The sequence below is a fragment of the Lissotriton helveticus genome, chromosome 7 (genome assembly GCF_964261635.1).
Source record: "Lissotriton helveticus chromosome 7, aLisHel1.1, whole genome shotgun sequence".
Classification (NCBI taxonomy): Eukaryota; Metazoa; Chordata; class Amphibia; order Caudata; family Salamandridae; genus Lissotriton; species Lissotriton helveticus.
In genome coordinates, this window is record NC_136068.1 from 596,726,817 (window position 1) to 596,748,102 (window position 21,286).

General features: G+C 47.0%; 1 protein-coding gene across 2 annotated transcripts in view; it reads left to right on the top strand.

Moving 5' to 3' along the window:
- LOC144768810 (uncharacterized) overlaps nt 1-21,286 on the top strand; it is a 163,034-nt gene that overhangs the window by 10,601 nt on the left and 131,147 nt on the right. For both annotated transcript variants that reach the window (XR_013598632.1, XM_078652770.1), the window contains exon 2: nt 20,904-21,044. Coding sequence is in view for 1 of the 2 variants with exons in the window: in XM_078652770.1 (XP_078508896.1) it covers nt 20,904-21,044 (141 nt within the window). In the remaining variant the exon portion in view is untranslated. The remainder of the gene's footprint in view (nt 1-20,903; nt 21,045-21,286) is intronic.

The window sequence follows — 21,286 nt, forward strand, 5'->3', positions numbered from 1 at the left end:
GTAATTTTTAATTTTTCATTACCTATAGTAGGTTTGTGTCTCAGATTGGCAGATTTCATTTAGCACTGAGTGAATTGCTTATCCAATTTTGATAAGTTCAAAGTTGCAGCCTCGCCAGCTGGTTACATATTCTTTCCCGATTGGCAATGGTGCTGCTTCCCACGGCCAGACCGACGTGTAGAAATGTGTCACACAAAATGCCCTGAAGCTTGGAAGCACACTCGAAGTCACTCTACCTTCCGGCTTTTTCACGTGCAGTCTGCGCTCTGTTCCACATTTTATTTAGGATGCATACGCGTTTCAGGGTTTCCACGACCCCTTCTTCATGGGCTAAACAAACAACAGCATTTCAACTTCTCATGCTTGCATTTCCGGTTTTATTCATTTGCAGGTAACGTATGCATTTTGTCAATCATTACAGTGCATGATGGGACATAGGGTTCCTTTACTGAGTTCAAATGCGCAGTCCGTAATTAAAAATTTTTCATTACCTATAGTAGGTTTGTGTCTCAGATTGGCAGATTTCATTTAGCACCAAGTGACTTGCTGATCCAATTTTGATAAGTTCAAAGTTGCAGCCTCGCCAGCTGGTTACAGATTCTTTCCCAATTGGCAATGGTGCTGCTTCCCAGGGCCGGACCGCCGTGTAGAAATGTGTCACACAAAATGCCCTGAAGCTTGGAAGCACACTCGAAGTCACTCTACCTTCCGGCTTTTTCACATGCAGTCTGTGCTCTGTTCCACATTTTATTTAGGATGCCTACGCGTTTCAGGGATTTCACGACCCCTTTTCCACTTCGGACCCTTACAAAGGACTTTTTAATAATGCTTTATTTAAACAGATGAGAACGGAACCCACTCAGGGATAATTTTTATGTCTTCCTTTGGATACTATATATCCCAGCATGCAATATTATTGTCACGCACTCAGCGCAGCCAAACAAGGGCTGTAACAACCAATGACAATCATGCTTTGATTCAAATAAAAAGGGAAGCGATCCAAATCTCACCTGTTTGCAGTTGCCTATGATTAAGAGGCGCAAAGCCTCGAAACGCGCCAGGCTGTTATGTTTGCCGAAATTTGATGGTGCTTTGTCAAGTTCAGGCCGGATCGTGGGCTCGCTGCTGTGTGCATCCTTGCAGCTTCAGGGCACTTTGTGGTTGGATTTTTTGCGCGGCGGCCCGGCCACGGAGGATTGCACCATCTTGGAACTTAAAGAGGCTGAGGACGGAAACAATTTTCAAACCCTGTAAGAGCGCAGCAAGCCAGACTAAAAGAATGCGCCCAAAAGCACTTCGGACCCTTACAAAGGACTTTTTAATAATGCTTTATTTAAACAGATGAGAACGGAACCCACTCTGGTATAATTTTTATGTCTTCCTTTGGATACTATATATCCCAGCATGCAATATTGTCACGCACTCAGCGCAGCCAAACAAGGGCTGTAACAACCAATGACAATCATGCTTTGATTCAAATTAAAAAGGGAAGCGATCCAAATTTCACCTGTTTGCAGTTGCCTATGATTAAGAGGCGCGAAGCCTCGAAACGCGTCAGGCTGTTTTGTTTGCCGAGATGTGAGGGCGCTTTGTCAAGTTCAGGCCGGATGGTGGGCTCGCTGCTGTGTGCATCCTTGCAGCTCAGGGCACTTTGTGGTTTGATATATATATATATATATATATGGTTCACTGGTTGTATGAGTGTCCCACAATATGAGTCAAGAGGGGATGTTTTCTTTTGGGGCTCATCAGGATGCTTCCGGTAAACTCTACTGTTTATGTTAACCCTTGAGCCCTTATCCATAGCTCTCAGAAGATCTCACTTGTGTAAGGGTCCGCCCAGAGCAACTGGCGCTCAACTAGTGCTTCTCTACGATTATGTTATTCTACTTACTATCACATTTCTGACGACTTCCCTTGTAGCGTAATGGTGATGTTCTCTGTACAATCATTCCCACAGTTCTCTGGGCATAGGTTAACTGGGCTAAGTGCAAAGCCCTCCCATTGTCAATAAATCCCACAAATACTCACCTAGAGAGTTATAACATAAGACGCCCTAGGGTATTCGCTGCGCTCTATAAATGTCAAAAAATAAATAAATAAATAAATAAATAAATGTGTCCCTTGAAACATGCAATGCATTGGGGGTGTTTATCAGCAGGAGCCAAAAGTATAATGGGAAAGTGAACTCAGATCTGCTGTTTGCTGAATCTAATAATGACTTTGCCGGTTGTCCTGATTCAAGCACTCACTGTGGGCTAAATTCCAAGCAGTGAAAACAGTGAAAGCCCCAAGATACAGCTACATATTCAGGATACTTCACTTCCTCCCACGACCCACTTCATTGCTCTCCAAAATAAATGCTGCCATTCTGTGGTTTCTTTAGGGCAGAACTTTACCATACCTTGAAGCATCCAGGCTAGAGGCATACACCATGGTGGGACCCTCCGCCTACTGGAAATGTATTACTTGGGTCATCAACTGTCCCAGTTAGTCATTTTCTTCTGTGAGACATTACCCTTTGAGTATGGGTGAAGCTTGAAAGACAAAGAGCCACATTAAAGTACAGCAAAGTTCCTATTCCTGTATATTTCTCGGAATAGCAAAGTCATATCTAAGGGAAATCGAGAAGCACAAACAATTTGGACGGAGAGGCCTCACCGACTCTTTATGGCATGCTTCATCATCGACCCGTTCGGCCCACCATTTTAAGATGTTACTAACACAGTGGTCTCGGCCTCATTGCGAGGATGATTTGAATAAATATTCTTCTCGTCATACAAGGGATTCAGACTCTATAAAACAACCTTTGTGTAAACCCCATGCTTTCCCTTTTATTTTTGCGGCACACAGGGATGGATTAAAACACCGGAGGTTGTTACCAAGAATATAGGTCTAGAACATCCTTTCTGCGTCTCTTTTGCCAACATGTTTCTGCCCCAGAATGATCCCTCGAGAAAGGGTCTGCTCTAGGGCCTTCTTCATCTGGAAAGTTGATGGTATCCCCGTTTATGTCTTTAGCAACTACTTCAAACATGCAGGTAAGAATAGATCTTACCTCACTGTCCAGCTATCATTCACCCTAATACTGTTGGGTTCAAAGATAGCAGTCAACACCGGGGAGGGACCCCCCCCTTGTAGTCACACATTTGTCAAGGCTTGGGTCCCCTCTGTGAACATATAAGTGTCCGCCGGTGTGCTCCTTGAAAGCCCCAAGATACAGCTACCTATTCAGGATGCTTCACTTCCCACTGCCCAGTTCCTTGCTCTCCAAAATAAATGTGACATTCAGTGGTTTCTCTGGGGCAGAACTCTACCACACCAGAAATAGTGGGAACCCTCTGCCTCCTGGAAATGTATTACTTGGGCAAACAACTGTCCCAGTTGGTCATTTTCGTCTGTGAGACAATACCCCTCGAGTGTGGGTGAAGCTTGGAAGACAGCTGCTTTCATTGGATGAGCCAACTCTTCCTCCCTATGTCTGTGAAAGCAAGAGTGATTCTTACAGTGGGTCAGCTCTTGTCAAATTGCACTTTAAAGATTTTTCTCACGCTTTGAGGAGACTGGTATCGATCCAGACTAGTTCTGCTAGCATAAACAAAGATCTGTCTGTTTGCATCGAAGGTATCGCAGGTATGGCACCCCTACCATTGTGCACCACAAATCACCCCTCTTAAAATACTTACTGACGTGGGGAACCTTTCTGGTGTGGTAGCTGATAGGTATGGAGTGCTCATTGATAACATGTCCACCACAAGGCAGCTTTGAAAAAGTGTACTCAGGACAGAGTACCCTTAGTATGAATGGGAATCATTACTGTTCTCCCATGATCGATACCTAATTGCGGCGCATTTGAAGGTTTCATATTTTAGGATCCTGCACAATAAGTATTAGACATCTGTTGAGCTATTCAAGGCACAGCTGCTTCCACATTCAGAGACCTGGTGATGCTTTCAGCCCAACTACAATACTCTCCATATGCTATTGTTTGGGCCAGCATTACATGCTACTGGCAGGTGTGCCATTTATGACTAAGTGTTCCATACACGCCACATTTCAGAAGAGGAAAGTGGGAGATCTTAAAAAAACAATTGGGAGAATATATTTCTCACATTGACTTTTATTGCGGCCTGCATCAGGTCTATTGGAATGTATGGCGCATGCAGGTGTGGTGCTGCAGGATCGGATATCAGAAATACAGATATACGTGTTTTTTCATGACCTGTCAGGAGCAGAGAGAAAGCGCTACGGCAGGCAGAGAGAGCGTGACAAACACGTGGGGCACTGGCCTACAGGAGCAGGTCCCTGGCAAGGCCTACTAGGAGTCTTACTAGACCAGTCTGTGTTGGCTGAAGCCCGCAGAGGATTTGGGTTTCTGCATACAGGAATTGGGAGACAGGCCTTAAAATCGGTAGTCTCCTGCCTGAATCTGGAGGGTTGGCATGCATGTATTGTTCATCCCTTCTGAGCGGCCTACTATGCTGCATGATGTGTAGGGCCCGACAGACCTTTTATTTCACCGGTCATTTTGCCAGTGGGCTGGACCTCTTGCAGGGCGGCTAGTTTGGAAAATCCAGACCTGCTCCTGTGGCTGTTGTCACTTTCCTCAGCTCCTTGAGGTTAACACCTTGGCTGCTATGACTTTTCCCCTCCTGTGCTGATTGATTGATAATCCCATTGTTCATGACGAGCTCAGCTCGTCATAAGCACAGCTCCAGTGTGCCTCATGACGACTCGTCATGAGCAGCGAAGAATGGCACCAGGAGGCTTCCGGAGAGAGAGAGAGGGAGGGAGGCAGTAGCGGCCGGCATGGCTTGTGGGGTGGGAGGGCTCCACATGGGAAGGGGGGTCACTCAGGAAGGGGGGGTCACAATTAAAAAAAAAAAAGAATTAACAACCTACCTTTTCTTCACTGCTCCTGCTCTCCAGAATTATATTACAAAATCACCCATATCCAGCAAGTACCGTTATATCTGTTGAATTAAAACAGAATAATAAAGGCTCCTTACAGGTATGTATTGCATTCTTTAAAAACATCGGTTTTAAAAGAGAAAGACGAGCAGTTCCAAATTCTGTGCAGCATAGTAGTATGTGTGCAAAACACTCTTTATTATATGAGCAAAATCTGCAGTTTGGAATGGTGATAACTATTTGTCAATTTTGGTCGTAGTTCCTAAATTGTTAGGGTTAGAAACCTAGCAAGCATTATGTTTCTCTTGCAAGCCCAGCTCACTGTTTCTTTCAGATAATACTGTGGGCGTGGAGATTCAAAGGATGATAAAATAGCCCTGTAAAATGTGTGTGATTGTAGCGATTCCATGTCAGATGCTCTAAAGAGGCTGCTTGGTCTAAGAGAATCTACATTCAGCCCTAATTCAGCACTAGCTTTGTTCAAATATCTTGTCCATTCGTTGTCTTAGCCATTTAACATCTCCTGCAATACTATTTTTAGTGGACCATCTTTGGTGTTTATTATCTGATAGTAATATCTAAGAAATTGAGACTTTCAAGCTAGGTCTTGTTTTAGTAAACCAATTTGCAGACATATTTGAGCACTGCGGATGTACTATGGTAGTTGAAATACTTGTCTGTAAGTGATGCATCTTGTCTAGTAATGCAACCATTTTTGAAGGGAAAGCTTGTTGACTGTAGGCGATTGTTAGCACCATTTTGAATTTTACTACCCTTATGACAGTTTTAGCTGATGATGTACGTAACTTTGTATTTAGACGACATAGTGCAAATATTAAATTATAGGCTTTTTTCCTCCATTAATCCCTTATGGGTGTGCAGTTTAGACCGGTTTGATAACCAATTCCCCAGATAGCTGTTAGTTGTTGTAAAATCAATCTTGACCGAACCCAGCTGATACACTTTCATAGATTTTCCCATTTGTTTCCCAAATACCAATACTTTTGTTTTACTAGCATTTGCCAGAGGTTTATACTCAAATTATGTTTGTGCAGCTCGCCTAGAGATCATTGTAGTCCTATTTTTGTGTGATTTAGAATTACTAGATCATCTGCATATTGTAGGATCCGGATCATAAACCTCCCTATTCGTGGAAGAGATGTGTTAGCCTTCTTTATTACAGTCCCTAGATCGGCGCTGTGTAGGTTAAACAACAAGCATTGGCATTGCCAATAGGTCTCGCTTGTGGGACCTTATAAGTATTTAGTTTTGCAGCACAATAGCCTTAGTGCAACAACATCAACTGTTGCATGCCTAAACACTTATAAGGTACAAGGTTTAGCCGTGCAACAGCTGATGTTGTTGCACCAAGGATATTGTGCTGCAAAACTAAATACTTATAAGGTCCCACAAGCGAGACCTATAGGGTGCGAATTGATGAGTAAAGCCCATGGGCTCTAAACAGTGCTTTTGAGGAGTATCAGAAATATGTGGGTAGGAGTGGGCCTTTTTTGCTCATCATTTCGCTTGTATCCCTATAAGTGGATGTGGGTTGCTGTGTGGTTCTTGGCAAATCGAGACTTCTGCTAGTGACTCTTTAGCACTAATTGAAATAATTTTGCACGAACAATAGAACAACAAAAAGCCTGTGGAGCAAAACATGAACAGCGCATTAGATACCTTACAGTTACATAATTCGATTGGTTCTTTAAAAGAATTCTTAGGGTCACGATTGAAAAAGCATGCAAACTGGTTTCTGGGAAAAGATGCATGTTTTGAAGCTAGGAATTATGGCTGGTGATATGCTGCAGTTGTTGAAATATTCCGGGCTCCCTGGCATTCTGTGCTCTCTGTGTGATACCGCTATAGTGAGCTGCTAACTTCAATTAATGCAGTACAAAGGGATGCTGTCGCTCCATGGATGTAATAAGATTTGCTGAGTGTACTCGTGGGCAGTGAATAATTAGGGGAGGAGAAATGCCTGAGGCAAAGCGGCCGAGAAAGGAAAGTAATTAGGGGGAGGAGAATTGAGGCCAGCGCGCACCGAGTCACAGACAATATGCTCTCCTCTTTGAATATGAATTTGGCGTGTTATTCCATAAAAGTTTTCAGGAGGGTTTGATGTATTATCTGGTTATCCATTACAAAGACGCAGTTCCCGAGCGTGGCATGTTGAATAACAAAAGAAAATCATATGAGATGTTCAGATATAGGTAGGTCCCTCTCCTTTCTTGATTGAAAGTTCTAATTAAGTGGATCGGGAGGGGGGGGGGATGAACTGGAATTAGCTGTCAAAAAGTCACATTTAAGTGAGCGATGGGCTGGTTTGGCAGTAAACATTTAAATGATATAAATTGCCATTTAAGTGTATGGTTTATTTAATGTTTGTCATGCATTAATGTGACATGACACTGCAGTGACAATCAAGCAGCTTGTTCTAATTTGAGCATCTTTAGGGCTTTTGTGCGGTGTGCACTACACAAATTAAGACGATTGCTGTTTTAATGTGTCAGTTTCAGAGGGTTTTTTCTCCTTAGCATCGGTTAACGAAACAAACCCATCATTTAGAAGCGGAAATGCAGAGTGGCACCCTAAGTCTTTTGATATAAAAAGATGGAACAGTATTTGCTCGAGATAGAAACGTTTTGTTAAGCCTCTGTGCAGTTTGCAAATTAGGTGCTGTAGTCATGCATCTTTTACTGAGTTCTATGACTGAACATGATCGAATACCATTTACAGCACCTTGGAAAACGGCTCGTGAAGTAAAACCGAATTCAGTTTTTAAACTGTATCATTGCATGCAACGCATTGCCATCTCTGTTCTATCTCATTGAAGCATTTAAAAACAAGCTCCTGGCATTGCTGTGGGGAGGGTGGGAAGAGAAATGCACGGCCGTGAAAGTGGCTCTCGGGGGTGCATTCCTTTGAAGTGTCGGGTCTGATGCAATTATGCGAGGCAGGCTGGTTAGGAAGCAAATGGCAAGGGAGGGAGGCTGAGGCTTTGATGTGGGGAGTCACAAGTGAAGTGAATAATTAGGGGAGGAGAACTGGCATGCTGATAGGCAGAAGGCTCAGGCAAGCTCGTGCACGAAGGAGCTTGCTGTCACGTGATTCACGTGAACTTAAAGAAAACCGCAGCGCAAGAAGCCCTTGGTTTCACGAGGATTTTCAGGACATGAATTCTCGCTCCGCTCAATGCGCTTGCGCGCATTGATAGGTCACGAGACCTAAAAATGAGGTCAGTACACAGCCCCGATTTACATCCTTGTTTGTGACGATCTTTGTTGAGATCTTGTTTCCATTGCCCAGTTTAACTCGTACACGTATCTGAGTAAAGTGCCATCATTGCCTAAGTGAAGTTTGGGAACTTTCCCACTCAGCTAACTTCTTCCGTAGTATTTGACAGTCTATGCCGTCAAGCGCTGCTGAGTACTAGTCCACAAAGCAGGCATAAAGCTGTGGCTGGAAAGGTCAGTTTGTGCAGTTAGCCAGGTATGATCAATCAATCAATCAATACATTTGTAGAGCACGCTACTCACCCGTGAGGGTCTCAAGGCGCTGAAGGGAGAGGGGGGGTGCCGCTATTGCTCGAATAACCAGGTCTTGAGGTGTTTCCTGAAGGTGAGATGGTCCTGGGTCAGTCGTAGGTGTGCGGGGAGGGAGTTCAACGTTTTGGTTGCCAGGTAGGAGAATGATCTCCCTCCGGTGGTGGTTCTGCGAATCCGTGGGACGGTGGCGAGGGCGAGGCTGGTGGAGCGGAGCTGGCGGGTGGGGGTGTAGAACGAGAGGCGGTTGTTCAGGTATTCGGGGCCCATGTTGTGGAGCGCTTTGTGTGCATGCGTGAGCAGCCTGAACGTGATCCTCTTGCTGACGGGGAGCCAGTGCAGGTTTCTCAGGTGGACGGATATGTGGCTGTGGCGGGGGATGTCGAGGATGAGTCGTGCGGAGGCGTTCTGTATGCGTTGAAGGCGTTTCTGAAGTTTGGCTGGGGTTCCTGCGTATAGGGCGTTCCCGTAGTCCAGTCGGCTGGTGACGAGGGCCTGGGTTTCCGTCTTTCTGGTTTCGGTGGGGATCCACCGGAAGATCTTTCGGAGCATGCGCAGGGTGTTGAAACATGAGGACGAGACTGCGTTGACTTGATTGGTCAGCGTGAGGGAGGAGTCCTGGATGAATCCCAAGTTGCGTCCGTGTCCGATGGTGTCGGTGCGGTTCCCAGTGTCGTGGGCCATCAGGAGTCGTTCCAGGCGGATGGGGATTGTCCGAGGATGAGGACCTCCATCTTGTCCGAGTTGAGCTTCAGACGTCTGTGCTTCATCCATTCTGCGACCTCTTTCATTCCGTCCTGGAAGTTGGCTTTGACAGTGAGAGGGTCTTTGGTGAGGGAGAGTATCAGTTGGGTGTCGTCGGTGTAGGAGATGATGTTGACGTTGTGTTTGCGTGCGATGGCGGCGAGGGGGCTCATGTAGATATTGAAGAGGGTTGGGCTGAGTGAGGAGCCCTGGGGTACGCCGCAGCTGATTTTGGTGGCCTCTGAGCGGAAGGGAGGGAGGCGGACTCTCTGGGTTCTGTCAGAGGGCCAGTCCAGGGCCTTTCCTTGGATCCCAGTGTTGTAGAGGCGGGTTAGTAGGGTGCGGTGGCAGATGGTATCAAAGGCTGCCGAGAGGTCCAGGAGGATGAGAGCGGCTGTCTCTCCGTTGTCCATCAGGGTCCTGATGTCATCGGTGGCTGCGATGAGGGCGGTCTCGGTGCTGTGGTTGGCTCGGAATCCGGATTGGGATGGGTCGAGCGAGTTGTTTTCTTCGAGGAATGCAGTCAGCTGTTTATTGACGGTCTTCTCAATGACTTTGGCTGGGAAGGGGAGCAGAGAGATGGGGCGGAAGTTCTTGAGGTCTTTGGGGTCCGCTGTTGGTTTCTTCAGAAGGGCGTTGATTTCTGCGTGTTTCCAGCTTCCAGGGAAGGTGGCTGACGTGAAGGAGCTGTTAATGACGTTCCGGAGGTGGGGTGCGATGATGGTGTCGGCTTTGTTGGAGATATGATGTGGGCATGCCGGGGTGCCGCTCTGAAACCTGCTTTGCTGTTTTTGCTGCCGGACCTCTTCCATCACTGGCCTTGCCCCCCCCCCTCCCCCCTCCCCCCCCGGACCTTCATTACTGCCTCACGGCGCCCGCTCCACGGGTGCCGCCCTGATACCTGCTCTGCTGCTTTTGCTGCCGGACTTCTGCTCCTGATTGCAAGGAGACTTGGGGGCATTTCTACTTGACCTTTCACGGCCCCCGCTTCACGGGCGCCGTTCATAGTACTCCTGGGCATTTTCCAAACAGCGCCGAGGGACTGCGAGGCCCAGCAGGGCACTGGACGCTCACCTGCCGCCTCTTCCCTCACTGGCCACGCCCCCCACCCCAGGACCTTCATTACTGCCTCACGGCGCCCGCTCCACGGGTGCCGCCCTGATACCTGCTCTGCTGCTTTTGCTGCCGGACTTCTGCTCCTGATTGCAAGGAGACTTGGGGGCATTTCTACTTGACCTTTCAGTACTCCTGGGCATTTTCCAAACAGCGCCGAGGGACTGCGAGGCCCAGCAGGCCACTGGACTCTCACCTGCCGCCTCTTCCCTCACTGGCCATGCCCCCCCCCTGGGAGGGCTATAAATACACAATCACAATAACGCGCGCGGGCTAAGCCCGGGCAAAGGGCGGGCCCTCTGGAGGCCTGAGGAGGGACGGGACGGACCCACCCTCTTGGTTGCCCCTTATTTGGACAATATTTTGAGGTAATGCTGCCTTTGTTCTTAATTTTACTGAGGATAACATCGCTTTTAATTTCTTTATAAGTCTTCGCCCGCCATGACTTGTAAGGGGGCTAATACAAACAGTGCAGCTGGCATAGGGCAAATTTTTCCCTGGTTAGATGACTTAAACATTCGATGCAAAACTAACTACGCCCCAGTGGAGTTACCCAAACCTGCTAGAAGTCTTAGTATACTACCAGAAATTGACAGATCCTTGGAACCCCCGTCATTATCCAATAAATCCAGCATCAAAAACATTCAAAATATTGCACCTCCTCAGGCTAAAACCGCTAAAAGGAAATGCAGCAGTGATCAACATTGCGGAAACCAATCAAAACTACAAAAGCTATGCTTAAGCCCCACATCTCTAATCACTAATCCCCCAAAGGCCCCTGAGGATATTAAGAACCCAGACGGCATAGCATCTCCTACCCATTTGGATTTATTATCCCTAATTGAACAACTTGTCAGCTCTATTATAGCACCGCTGATAACAAAAATTAACACACTAGGGGATAGGCTGACTGGTATTGAAGAATCCATTAAGTCCAACTTGCTAGTCAATAAATGCACTGTAATATCTAAGTGTCCCAAGGTATCCGCCACACCCACAGCGCCCAAACCAATCAAACAGGACAAAAGGGTCCAAACACAACCATTATTTTCTAGTGGCCCAAATGAACCCAAAATCTCTTCTAAAGACGTTACTCCCCAGCCTACCGTCCCTAGAGCAGGGTATAATAAAGCCACCTCTATACAGCTACCACCGGAGGCCGCCCCATATGTGTGTGTTCTCGCTGGAGTACCGGCTCTTACACCTGGGAAGACTGAGAGACAATGTGACCTATTGAACAAAGTCAAATTTTGGCTGGGAAAAAATAGACCCCTGCCACCTAATTTAAATGGAGCAATAATAAGTGTAACAAGGGTGGGTTGGTTGGGTTTCCTTCCCAAAGACATCATTGGTGACCTGATACTTGTTAGATTTAGGAGTAGAAACATTGTCCCTTACTTGCAAACCTGGCCGCCTCAAGATGGAGACGGCCCAATATCCGTTTGGGATTTACATTACTTTTATCCTAGAACGTCACCCATCCTCCCACTTAGAACAAAGCCAGTTCAGAACTTGTTAATAGGCAGAGGAGCCTTTGTACCGTGTGGTAGAAATGTTCCTACTTTTCCCCAACATGAATCATTGTATAACAGCACAAGGTATTGACAGCCCTACTAATTGTTGTGTGTTTTTAATGGTAAAACTGTTAAAGCTGAATTCGGTGTTATTGAATGAATGTATGTTTTAATCATGTATGTTTTTGACTGTACGCTTTTATGATTTGAAAACAAAATCGAATAAAGCTATATTGATTGATTGATGAGGGCATGGGTCGGAGAGGGAGCTGTAGTGGATGGTGTTCATGACGCGGGTGGTGTCTTCAGTGCTGATGGGGGTCCATGCGCTGAGGCTGGTGGTGGGGGTCATTGGTTTGGTGGCTGGAAGCGGAGTCTGGGGTCCGAAGCTGTCGTGTATATCTGCGATCTTGCGGTGGAAGAATGTGGCGAGGGAGTTGTAGAGGTCTTGCGACGGTGTGATGTCGTTGTTGCTGGCGCTGGGGTTGGAGAGGTCTTTGACAATGCTGAAGAGTTCCTTGCAGTTGTGGGTGTTGTTGTCCAGCCGCTCTTTGAACGATGTCCTTTTGGTGGTGCGGATCATCTGGTGGTATTCGCGGGTGGCGCTCTTGAGGGCTGTCATGTTTTCTGATGTCAGTTTGTGGTGCCAAGCTTTTTCGAGGGTTCGGCATTATTTCTTTGCGATTTTGAGGGCGTCTGTGAACCATGAGGTTTTTCTGTTGGTAGTCTTGCCTGGGGATTTCTTCAGTGGAGCGAGGTCGTAGGCGCAGTTGGTGGTCCACTGTGCGAGATTGTGTGCTGCGTCGTTGGTGTCAGGGGTGTCGACAGGTGGGTTCTGGCTCAGCGATGTGGTTAGCTGGTCTGTGGTGATTTTGCTCCAGCATCTGTGGGGGATCTGTAGCCTCTGGTTGTGGGAGGTGGTTTTCTTGAAGGTGAAGTGGATGCAGCTGTGGTCGGTTCAGTGTAATCCGGTGGAGTGGCTGAAGGAGACGTGGTTGCTGGCGGAGAAGATGGGGTCGAGTGTGTGGCCGGCGAGGTGGGTGGGCGTGTCAACCAGTTGCTTGAGTCCGAGGTTGTCGAGCAGGGTGGTGGTGTTGTTGTTGTTGTTTTTCTCCAGGTGGAAGTTCAAGTCCCCTAGGAGGATGTACTCTGGTGAGGCTAAGGCGTGCGGGCTGATGAAGTCGGCGATGGTTTCGATTAATTGTGTCCGTGGGCCCGGGGGTCTGTAGATGAGTGTACCTCTGAGGGTGGTCTGGGGGTCGGTGTGGATCTGGAAATGTAGGTGTTCGGCGGCGGTGAGTGTGTCTTCAGCGTTGGCCGTGACGCTGATGGTGTTCCTGTAGATGATGGCGATTCCTCCTCCGGTTTGGTTGACGCGGTCCTTTCGGGTGAACTTGTAGCCGTCCGGGATGGCTATGGCGATGTCGGGGGCAACAATATTATCTACGGTCGAGGCTTTATGCCTCAATCCATTTTTATAATGAGGAATTCATTTATTTTCCTTTTTAATGCCCAAACGTCAAGCTTTTTAAAAAAAAGAATTATTACATAAGCCTTTGCCTCCATGTCAAGTAGGGCTATCAGCCAATAATTTGCAGGGTCCATTGTGTTCCTCTTCTTGTCGATCGGGTGCAATCCATGCCCAGATTCTGGGACCTGCACATATGTAAAGAAGGCACGATACAGCAGCGTCAAAGAGTGGGTCCATAACTCTATCTGCTTTAAATAGCAATCTTGCTAGGCCATTTGGGCTTGGAGCCCCGTCTGCTCTTATTGTCTTCAGAGTATATTTGACCAGTTTCTGGTTAGTGTAGCTGTCCATGGATATTGCTGACGCCATTCTTTTATTGGGCGTCTATGTGTCATCTGTTGCTATTTCTTCATTAGTGTACTTATTTTTTATATATGCCAGTCATGTTTCTTGCATTGCAATATGCAGTTTCCCTTTTGATGCGTGGTTTCATTTATTCTGTTTACAGACTGTCAACATTGAAACTGTTTATTGCTCCCCTGTAGTGCGGGAACTCTGCACCACTGGTCTTCGTGGTGCTTCTTCTCGGCCTCCCAGAGAGCTTTTTGATAAGATCTCTTCTCTTCTAGCAACTTGTATTTCGCCGTTTCATTTATGACATTTTCGACTTGTACATTTTGTTTGCTTTCCTTAGTATTGCGTTGTTCTTAAGTGTACATTATACCAGGCTCTCTGTGCCGGGTGGCCAACACCATGTCTCTTATTGTTTACTTGACTGCAACTCTTTCCCGCCAATGAGTTGTGTACAGAGGTGACAACTTCTGACCATCTTGTAATATGTTGCTTCACTTGCACTGTGGCAAATTCGGTGTTTGCATGTTTAAACTCAAGTTGCCACTGGTTAAACCGTTCTTTGAAGGCCTTACACATGTCATCATAAAGTTGGCAATCATGGAATAATGATCACGTTCCTTTTATAGTGGATTAAACAAGTGTTTGCAGCACTCCCTAAGAGCTTTTGATACAAATATGTAGTCTATTGTTGACCCGCTTCTGTGTGTTGTGACTACTTGCTCTTGATTATTTCCAGAATTAGTAGCCTGAAGGGGTTGCAGGTTGTATACCTGTAAGATATGCTGAAGTTGGTGGTCTTTTTTACCAGAGCCGCCAGAAAGAGAGTTTGTGTGAGGTTTTTTATATTAAAATCGCCTAGAAGTAGAATCTCATATGTTTGAATGACACACATAGTTAGTTCTTTGTGTGAGTCGCGAGTTTCCCTAGAATTTCATCTTGAGATTTTTTAAACAGATCAGGTATTATTTGATATGCCATGTGTGTGTCGTTTGAAAACTATTGCTGGATATGTCTGGTTTTGTTCCACAACTGTTATTTTTGCGTTTATGACTCTGGATACAAAGATTGACAACCCACCTGAAGGTCTTTCATTCATATTGATTTTTTTCTGCTGGGTGATACAATTCCTGATATCCATTTTTTGGTATCAAACAACTATTCTACCTTACTTGAACACAAACTATGTCCCATGTCTTTAGAAATTCTACGGTATCCTTTTGCTGCATGGTTTGTTGGAGCCCCGCCACATTCCAACATATTAATGTTATTTGCCTCCCAAATGATCTGTTTTCGGTCTGATTGTGGGGGCCAGGGTTAGGAGTGCAACTTAGTCTTTGAAGATAGTGTGTGCACCAGCCAATTTCAGTCTTTCTAGGACACCTCTTTGAGGGCGTCATATGAGATGCATTTTCTTTCGTTGTTTTATACTTGAGTATAGGTACCTTTCCCTAAATACTACAAACCCATTATTGCTACTTATCAATGAACTATAAATACTATAACTACCCAGGAATGCTACCCATTATTGAACTCTAAAAATCAATTACTACCCTTTAATGCTGCCCATCTTTGAACCCTAAAAATCCTTCCAACTCCTTAATGCTTACCTTTCCTTGAACCCTAAAAAGCACCTACTAACTTTTTAAAGCTACCCCTCTCAGAACCTTACAAACTCTTTCTGAGCCCTTACCACTTATACAGGGATTCTGCCTTATTGGAAACCTAAGGTAAAACTACTGGGAATATTTTGGAAATAAATTACTGACTCCTCTGATAGTTCCTCACCTCTAAAATGGTCCTCAAAGTCTCACTTGTGATCCCTGTAGCTCTATCCACACCTCTCTCGCTGCACTTTTTTTTCCTCCAGATTTTACCCAGATGAAGTGAGCATGTTGCTACAGGACAAATATGTGACAAAAACATTAGCGTGTTGTATTTCACCAGTCAATCGTTAATTATAATGTTAATCAATGCAGTACCTCAAAACACTGTTATTAAGAGACAAGGGAACCCGAGGTAATACACTAGGGACCTTGGGCGTTAACTTTTTACTAAAAACAGTGGACCCTAGTACTTGAGAGATCAGGGTAATGGAGAACCGGGACTTAGAAACTGCACCTCTGAGGCGGAAGCCGGAGGACCCACTCGCTATTTTAAAAATGTTGTTTATGTTGTCTTGCATCTTTTAAAACTTTCTACCCTAACCAGAGCTCTCTTCTGGGCTAATTCGCCACTCAGGCACTCTCATTCAGCGGAACTAGCGCTGTTTAGGGATACTGTTGTGCTCACGATCGCCATCGCAGCAGAAGCGAGGCCACGGCCACCCGACAGGCCACGCCCACAATCCCCGCCAATAAAACCAGCGCTGACTAAAAGCGCGCCCACTTAGAAACTGCACCTCTGAGGCGGAAGCCGGAGGACACACTCGCTATTTTAAAAATTTTGTTTATGTTGTCTTGCATCTTTTAAAACTTTCTACCCTAACCAGAGTTCTCTTCTGGGCTAATTCGCCACTCAGGCACTCTCATTCAGCGGAACTAGCGCTGTTTAGGGATACTGTTGTGCTCACGATCGCCATCGCAGCAGAAGCGAGGCCACGCCCACCCAACAGGCCACGCCCACAATCCCCGCCAATAAAACCAGCGCTGACTAAAAGCGCGCCCACTTAGAAACTGCACCTCTGAGGCGGAAGCCGGAGGACACACTCGCTATTTTAAAAAGTTTGTTTATGTTGTCTTGCATCTTTTAAAACTTTCTACCCTAACCAGAGCTCTCTTCTGGGCTAATTCGCCACTCAGGCACTCTCATTCAGCGGAACTAGCGCTGTTTAGGGATACTGCTGTGCTCACGATCGCAGCAGAAGCGAGGCCACGCCCACAATCCCCGCCAATAAAACCAGCGCTGACTAAAAGCGCGCCCACTTAGAAACTGCACCTCTGAGGCGGAAGCCGGAGGACACACTCGCTATTTTAAAAATTTTGTTTATGTTGTCTTGCATCTTTTAAAACTTTCTACCCTAACCAGAGCTCTCTTCTGGGCTAATTCGCCACTCAGGCACTCTCATTCAGCGGAACTAGCGCTGTTTAGGGATACTGTTGTGCTCATGATCGCCATCGCAGCAGAAGCGAGGCCACGCCCACCCGACAGGCCACGCCCACAATCCCTCTCCCCAAATGTGCCTTCCACGCAAGCGCAGCGGGAGTGCCGTATGCGCGCCGAAGGCGCGCCAAAGGCATGCCCGTCTGGGCCCGTCCGGGCCCAGACGGACCCAGGCCCAGAGACTCTGTCAGATATCCCGTATGACCGCGTGGTGTATACTGGAGGCATGCTCCGCGCACTCCAGCCGAAGACTATCTTGGCCTGTTACCACACGCACACCGAAGGTAAACCCTTCTTTAACTGTAGGCGCTGCACTCCGACTCCCATTAGCCCAACAAAACCCGGACTCAAGATTGGACTTCTGAATTGCCGCTCCCTTCCAAAACATGCGCTCGAAACTAATCTGCAAATCCAAGATCATGACTTTGATCTGCTCTTTCTCACGGAAACGTGGCTATCAGACAGCACCGACTCGGACATTGTCACGGCCCTTCCTCCAGGGTACCTCTGTCAAGCTCTACACAGACCCAAAGGGAGGGGAGGGGGGGTAGCCATAATCTTTAAGGATCAACTTATTTGTAGAACTCCCAACGCCCATATCGAGGACTGCGAAAGCTGCCAATTTTCTATTCAATCCTCCCCAGCTCATTCCCTGTCAGGACTATTGATCTACCGCCCACCGGGTACCCCTGGGAAATTCCTTAATGCCGTTACTGAATCAGTCTCACAATTAGCATTTTCCGCCTCCAACTTTCTCATCCTAGGCGACCTGAACTTACACTTCAACGACCCCACGGACCGGATAGCCGCCGACCTCCTTCAAGACCTATCGTCACTCAATATCCGACTAGTTAATAATGAGCCCACCCATGAGAAAGGACACCTACTGGATCCTGTCCTCACTAATGTGACAACCATCACCACCAGGCCACCTGTGACCCTTCCATGGACGGACCACTCTCTTGTCCCTATCTCCTGGGAAATACCCACCATGAACCCTCAAACCACTAAAACTCAGGTCACTGATAGACGGTGGCACAAACTCGCATCTGGCGAATGGGCCGCCGCCCTTGCAGACTCCTCCCCTGAGCTCCAGCAAGGAATCCTACGCCATCCTAAAAGATCTTCTGTAAACCCCCAGTACAAGGACTGAGACGCCACACAGACCCCAAAGCTGACCAAATAAAATGCCAACAACTGGCGGACTTTCTCCATGAAAAAATTCGAAAAATTCTCGACTCAATTCCCTCCTTGATTCTGTGTGAAGAAAACGACCTCCCGCACCCCCCTACAACCAGTTGTCTCTCCTCCTGGGGTCAAGTTACGACCGAAGAAGTGGGAAACTCGCTAAAATCCATAAAAAGCGGCTCTCCCAGGGATTCCGCCCCGCTTCGAATCCTTAAGGAGGTAGCCCCCACGATTATTCCCCCCTTGACTCATCTGATCAACACCTCACTTCAACAGGGAGTTGTACCCCCGAGCTGGAAGGCGGCAGTCGTGAAAGCTCTGCTAAAGAAACCCTCCCTCGATCCCGGAAACTTGGCTAACTATAGGCCCATTTCCCTACTCCCAGGAATCAGCAAGATTGCTGAAAAACTGGTTAATAAAAAACTCTCCCAGTTCCTGGAGGCCAACAACATACAAAAAAATTCCCAGACGGGCTTTCGTCCAGGGCAGGGCACGGACATCGCCCTCCTAGCAGCGGTAGAGGAGGCCAGAGCACTATTGGACGGAGGAGGATCAGTGGCAGTGATCCTCCTCGACCTAAGTGCGGCCTTTGATACCGTCAACCACCAACTCCTCATTAAAAGACTCAAGGGAGCTGGTGTAGAGGGCTCTGCCCTAGCCTGGCTTTCATCTTTCCTGGCTCAACGGACCTACCAGATCTGGGAGAATAACGCCTGCTCCTCCGAAATTCCCCTCCAATGTGGCGTGCCCCAGGGCTCCTGCCTGAGCCCCACATTATTTAATATCTATATGTCCACATTGGAGGAGGTCATCATCCCATTCGGAGTGAGCGTCGTCAGTTACGCTGACGATACACAATTAGTTGTATCATTATCTCACCCCAGACAACAACCAGCAGACTTATATAACTGTCTGTCGCAGGTCCAATGCTGGATGAACACCTCAGCCCTAAAACTAAATGGTTCGAAAACGGAGGTTTTGCTCTTCGGCCCGAAAGGACTCACACTCTCCTCGAATATCTGGCCAGCTTGTCTGGGCCCTCCCCCTGAACCTAAAGAAGAAGTAAAAAGTCTGGGTGTGTGGCTCGACACAGACCTCTCGTTCACCGTGCAGGCAAAGAAAGTAGCCGGGACTTGTTTCGGGCTCCTGAAATCGTTAAGGAAAGTTCTGCCCCTCTTGCCCACCAACTCCCAAAGGCTGCTAATTCAAGGCCTAATACTTTCGAGGCTTGATTACAGCAATGTGATCTACCTGGGCGCCCCCGAAGCGACGCTGAACAAGCTCCAGAGAATCCAGAACACTGCGGCCCGGATTCTCACAAAGACCCCTGCCAGAGCTTCGGCCAAACCGGCCCTTAAACTCCTCCACTGGCTTCCCATAAGGGAGCGGGTCAAATTCAAGGCCCTGTGTCTAGCTCACAAATTACTACAAAATCAAGGCCACCCTGTTCTTAGGAAACTCATCACATCCTACAAATCCTCAAGAACCCTCCGATCGGACACGGAAAACTTCATCACTATCCCCAGATTCAAGAAAGCCCGGTCAGGAGGAAGACGTTTCTCAGTCCATACTGCACGACTCTGGAACTCACTCCCCCGCGACCTGCGACTCGAACCACAATATCTCCGCTTCAGGAAGCGGCTCAAAACTCACCTTTTTCCTCACTGAAACTGGCATGTCCTTAACCCTGATCTTCTTTGCCCCCCCTCCCCTTCCTCTTCTTCTCCCTTGTTCCTCCCAACTTAGGAGATAGGATCTTTTAGCGCTGGGATACCTCCGGGTGACTACGCGCTCTACAAAAAATAAATAATAATAATAATTATGGGCCGAGCTAGATACGATGCGGAGTCGAAAACCACAGAACCTCAGTAAGAATAGACATACACTAAATAGTTAGTATGTCCTTTGTCCAGCCGAACAGGAATTTATTTGATAAATGTACACAATTAGAAATTAATCGTACAGTAATGTCAAGAGGGCACGACCCGTGACCCACAGTGAACAAGACAAAACAACAAAATTCAGGCAAGAGCGAACAAGGCGGTCTGTATACTTGTAATCAGTGAACAGACTTGATTGCGTTTTTGAGCACCATTGTACAAAGCATTTACGAACATTTTAGGTACATACGGTACTAATGTGTCGACGACGTTTCGATGCCGAAACCTTAAATACATGGCATCATCTTCAGGACAAGATCCCCGCCTGAGATGCCGTTTACCGCGATCGTGCTATCGGCACAGAACGAGCCGCGATTCAGACGGTCTCGGAGAGAAACGCGGGATCTCGCGACACAGACCCGCTTGTGAAGGGGTTCTCACTGCCCAAAGTCGTCTTTACAGATTGGATTGGATTCCAGGTCCCATAACAGAATACCCGCCATGTATAAAAGGCAATTGTTATTTAATTCCAAGACAAACATGATTTATATTCTTGTCCTGAAGATGATGCCATGTATTTAAGGTCTCCCCAGAGTATTGAGAACTCTGGGGAGGAGTTACGGGATGATATCAGGGACGTTGTTATAAGGCCTGTAGTGGCATCAAAAACATGGAAAAAGATACCTCTAAATAGTTACAATAATGTTTTAGGGCATCAGTGGAAGCTTTTTCAGGGCTGCATTCTGCTGTTTATGTACAGTGGAGCTGTGCGGCATTGCTATTTGGGTGAAATGAGCATCACCCCCAATAACAAAGTCATTTGCAGACTGTTGGACATTTTGCTTTTATACCATAATTCATTAATAGTTAATAGTATTATCACAACCTGGCATTACCGCAAAGTTAGACATAAATGTGCACGCATTGTTTCTGTCTCTTTTTCTGCAAATGTTGATGCTTAATTGATGGCTTGGTCTGTAGACGCACACGTGCAGACTAAAGGGCAGCTGCCTTCATGTTTGTTCTAGTGAGCACGTGGTTGTGCTGTTATACTTGCACTGAATACTCTACCATTGCTTTTCAGAGGACTGACACCAGGCTCCTGGCTCAGTTTTTCTATGCTGACGAGGATGTGACGCGGGTGGTTTCTGCGCTGCACTGCTTGGAGATGCAGAAGGACCCTCAGCATTACCTGTCGCTGCTGAATCAACTGCATTCGACCCAGGTGTGTGCCTTATGAAGACAAGCATGAGAAGAGCCTGCCTATGTCTGGCCAGAAGCAGGTTTGCTTTGAGGGGGGGAGGAAGCAGCCATCAAAGGAACGCTTGTTCTATGAGGGAGTTGAGTGAGTCCCATTGTGCCATGGCTGTGTGTCAGCCTGCCTGTAAGGTGCATAGAGAGCCATGTTGATGTTTGTGTGTAGGCCTTGCTGCTATATTTTGGACCAGAGGTAGGCGGAAGGCGCAT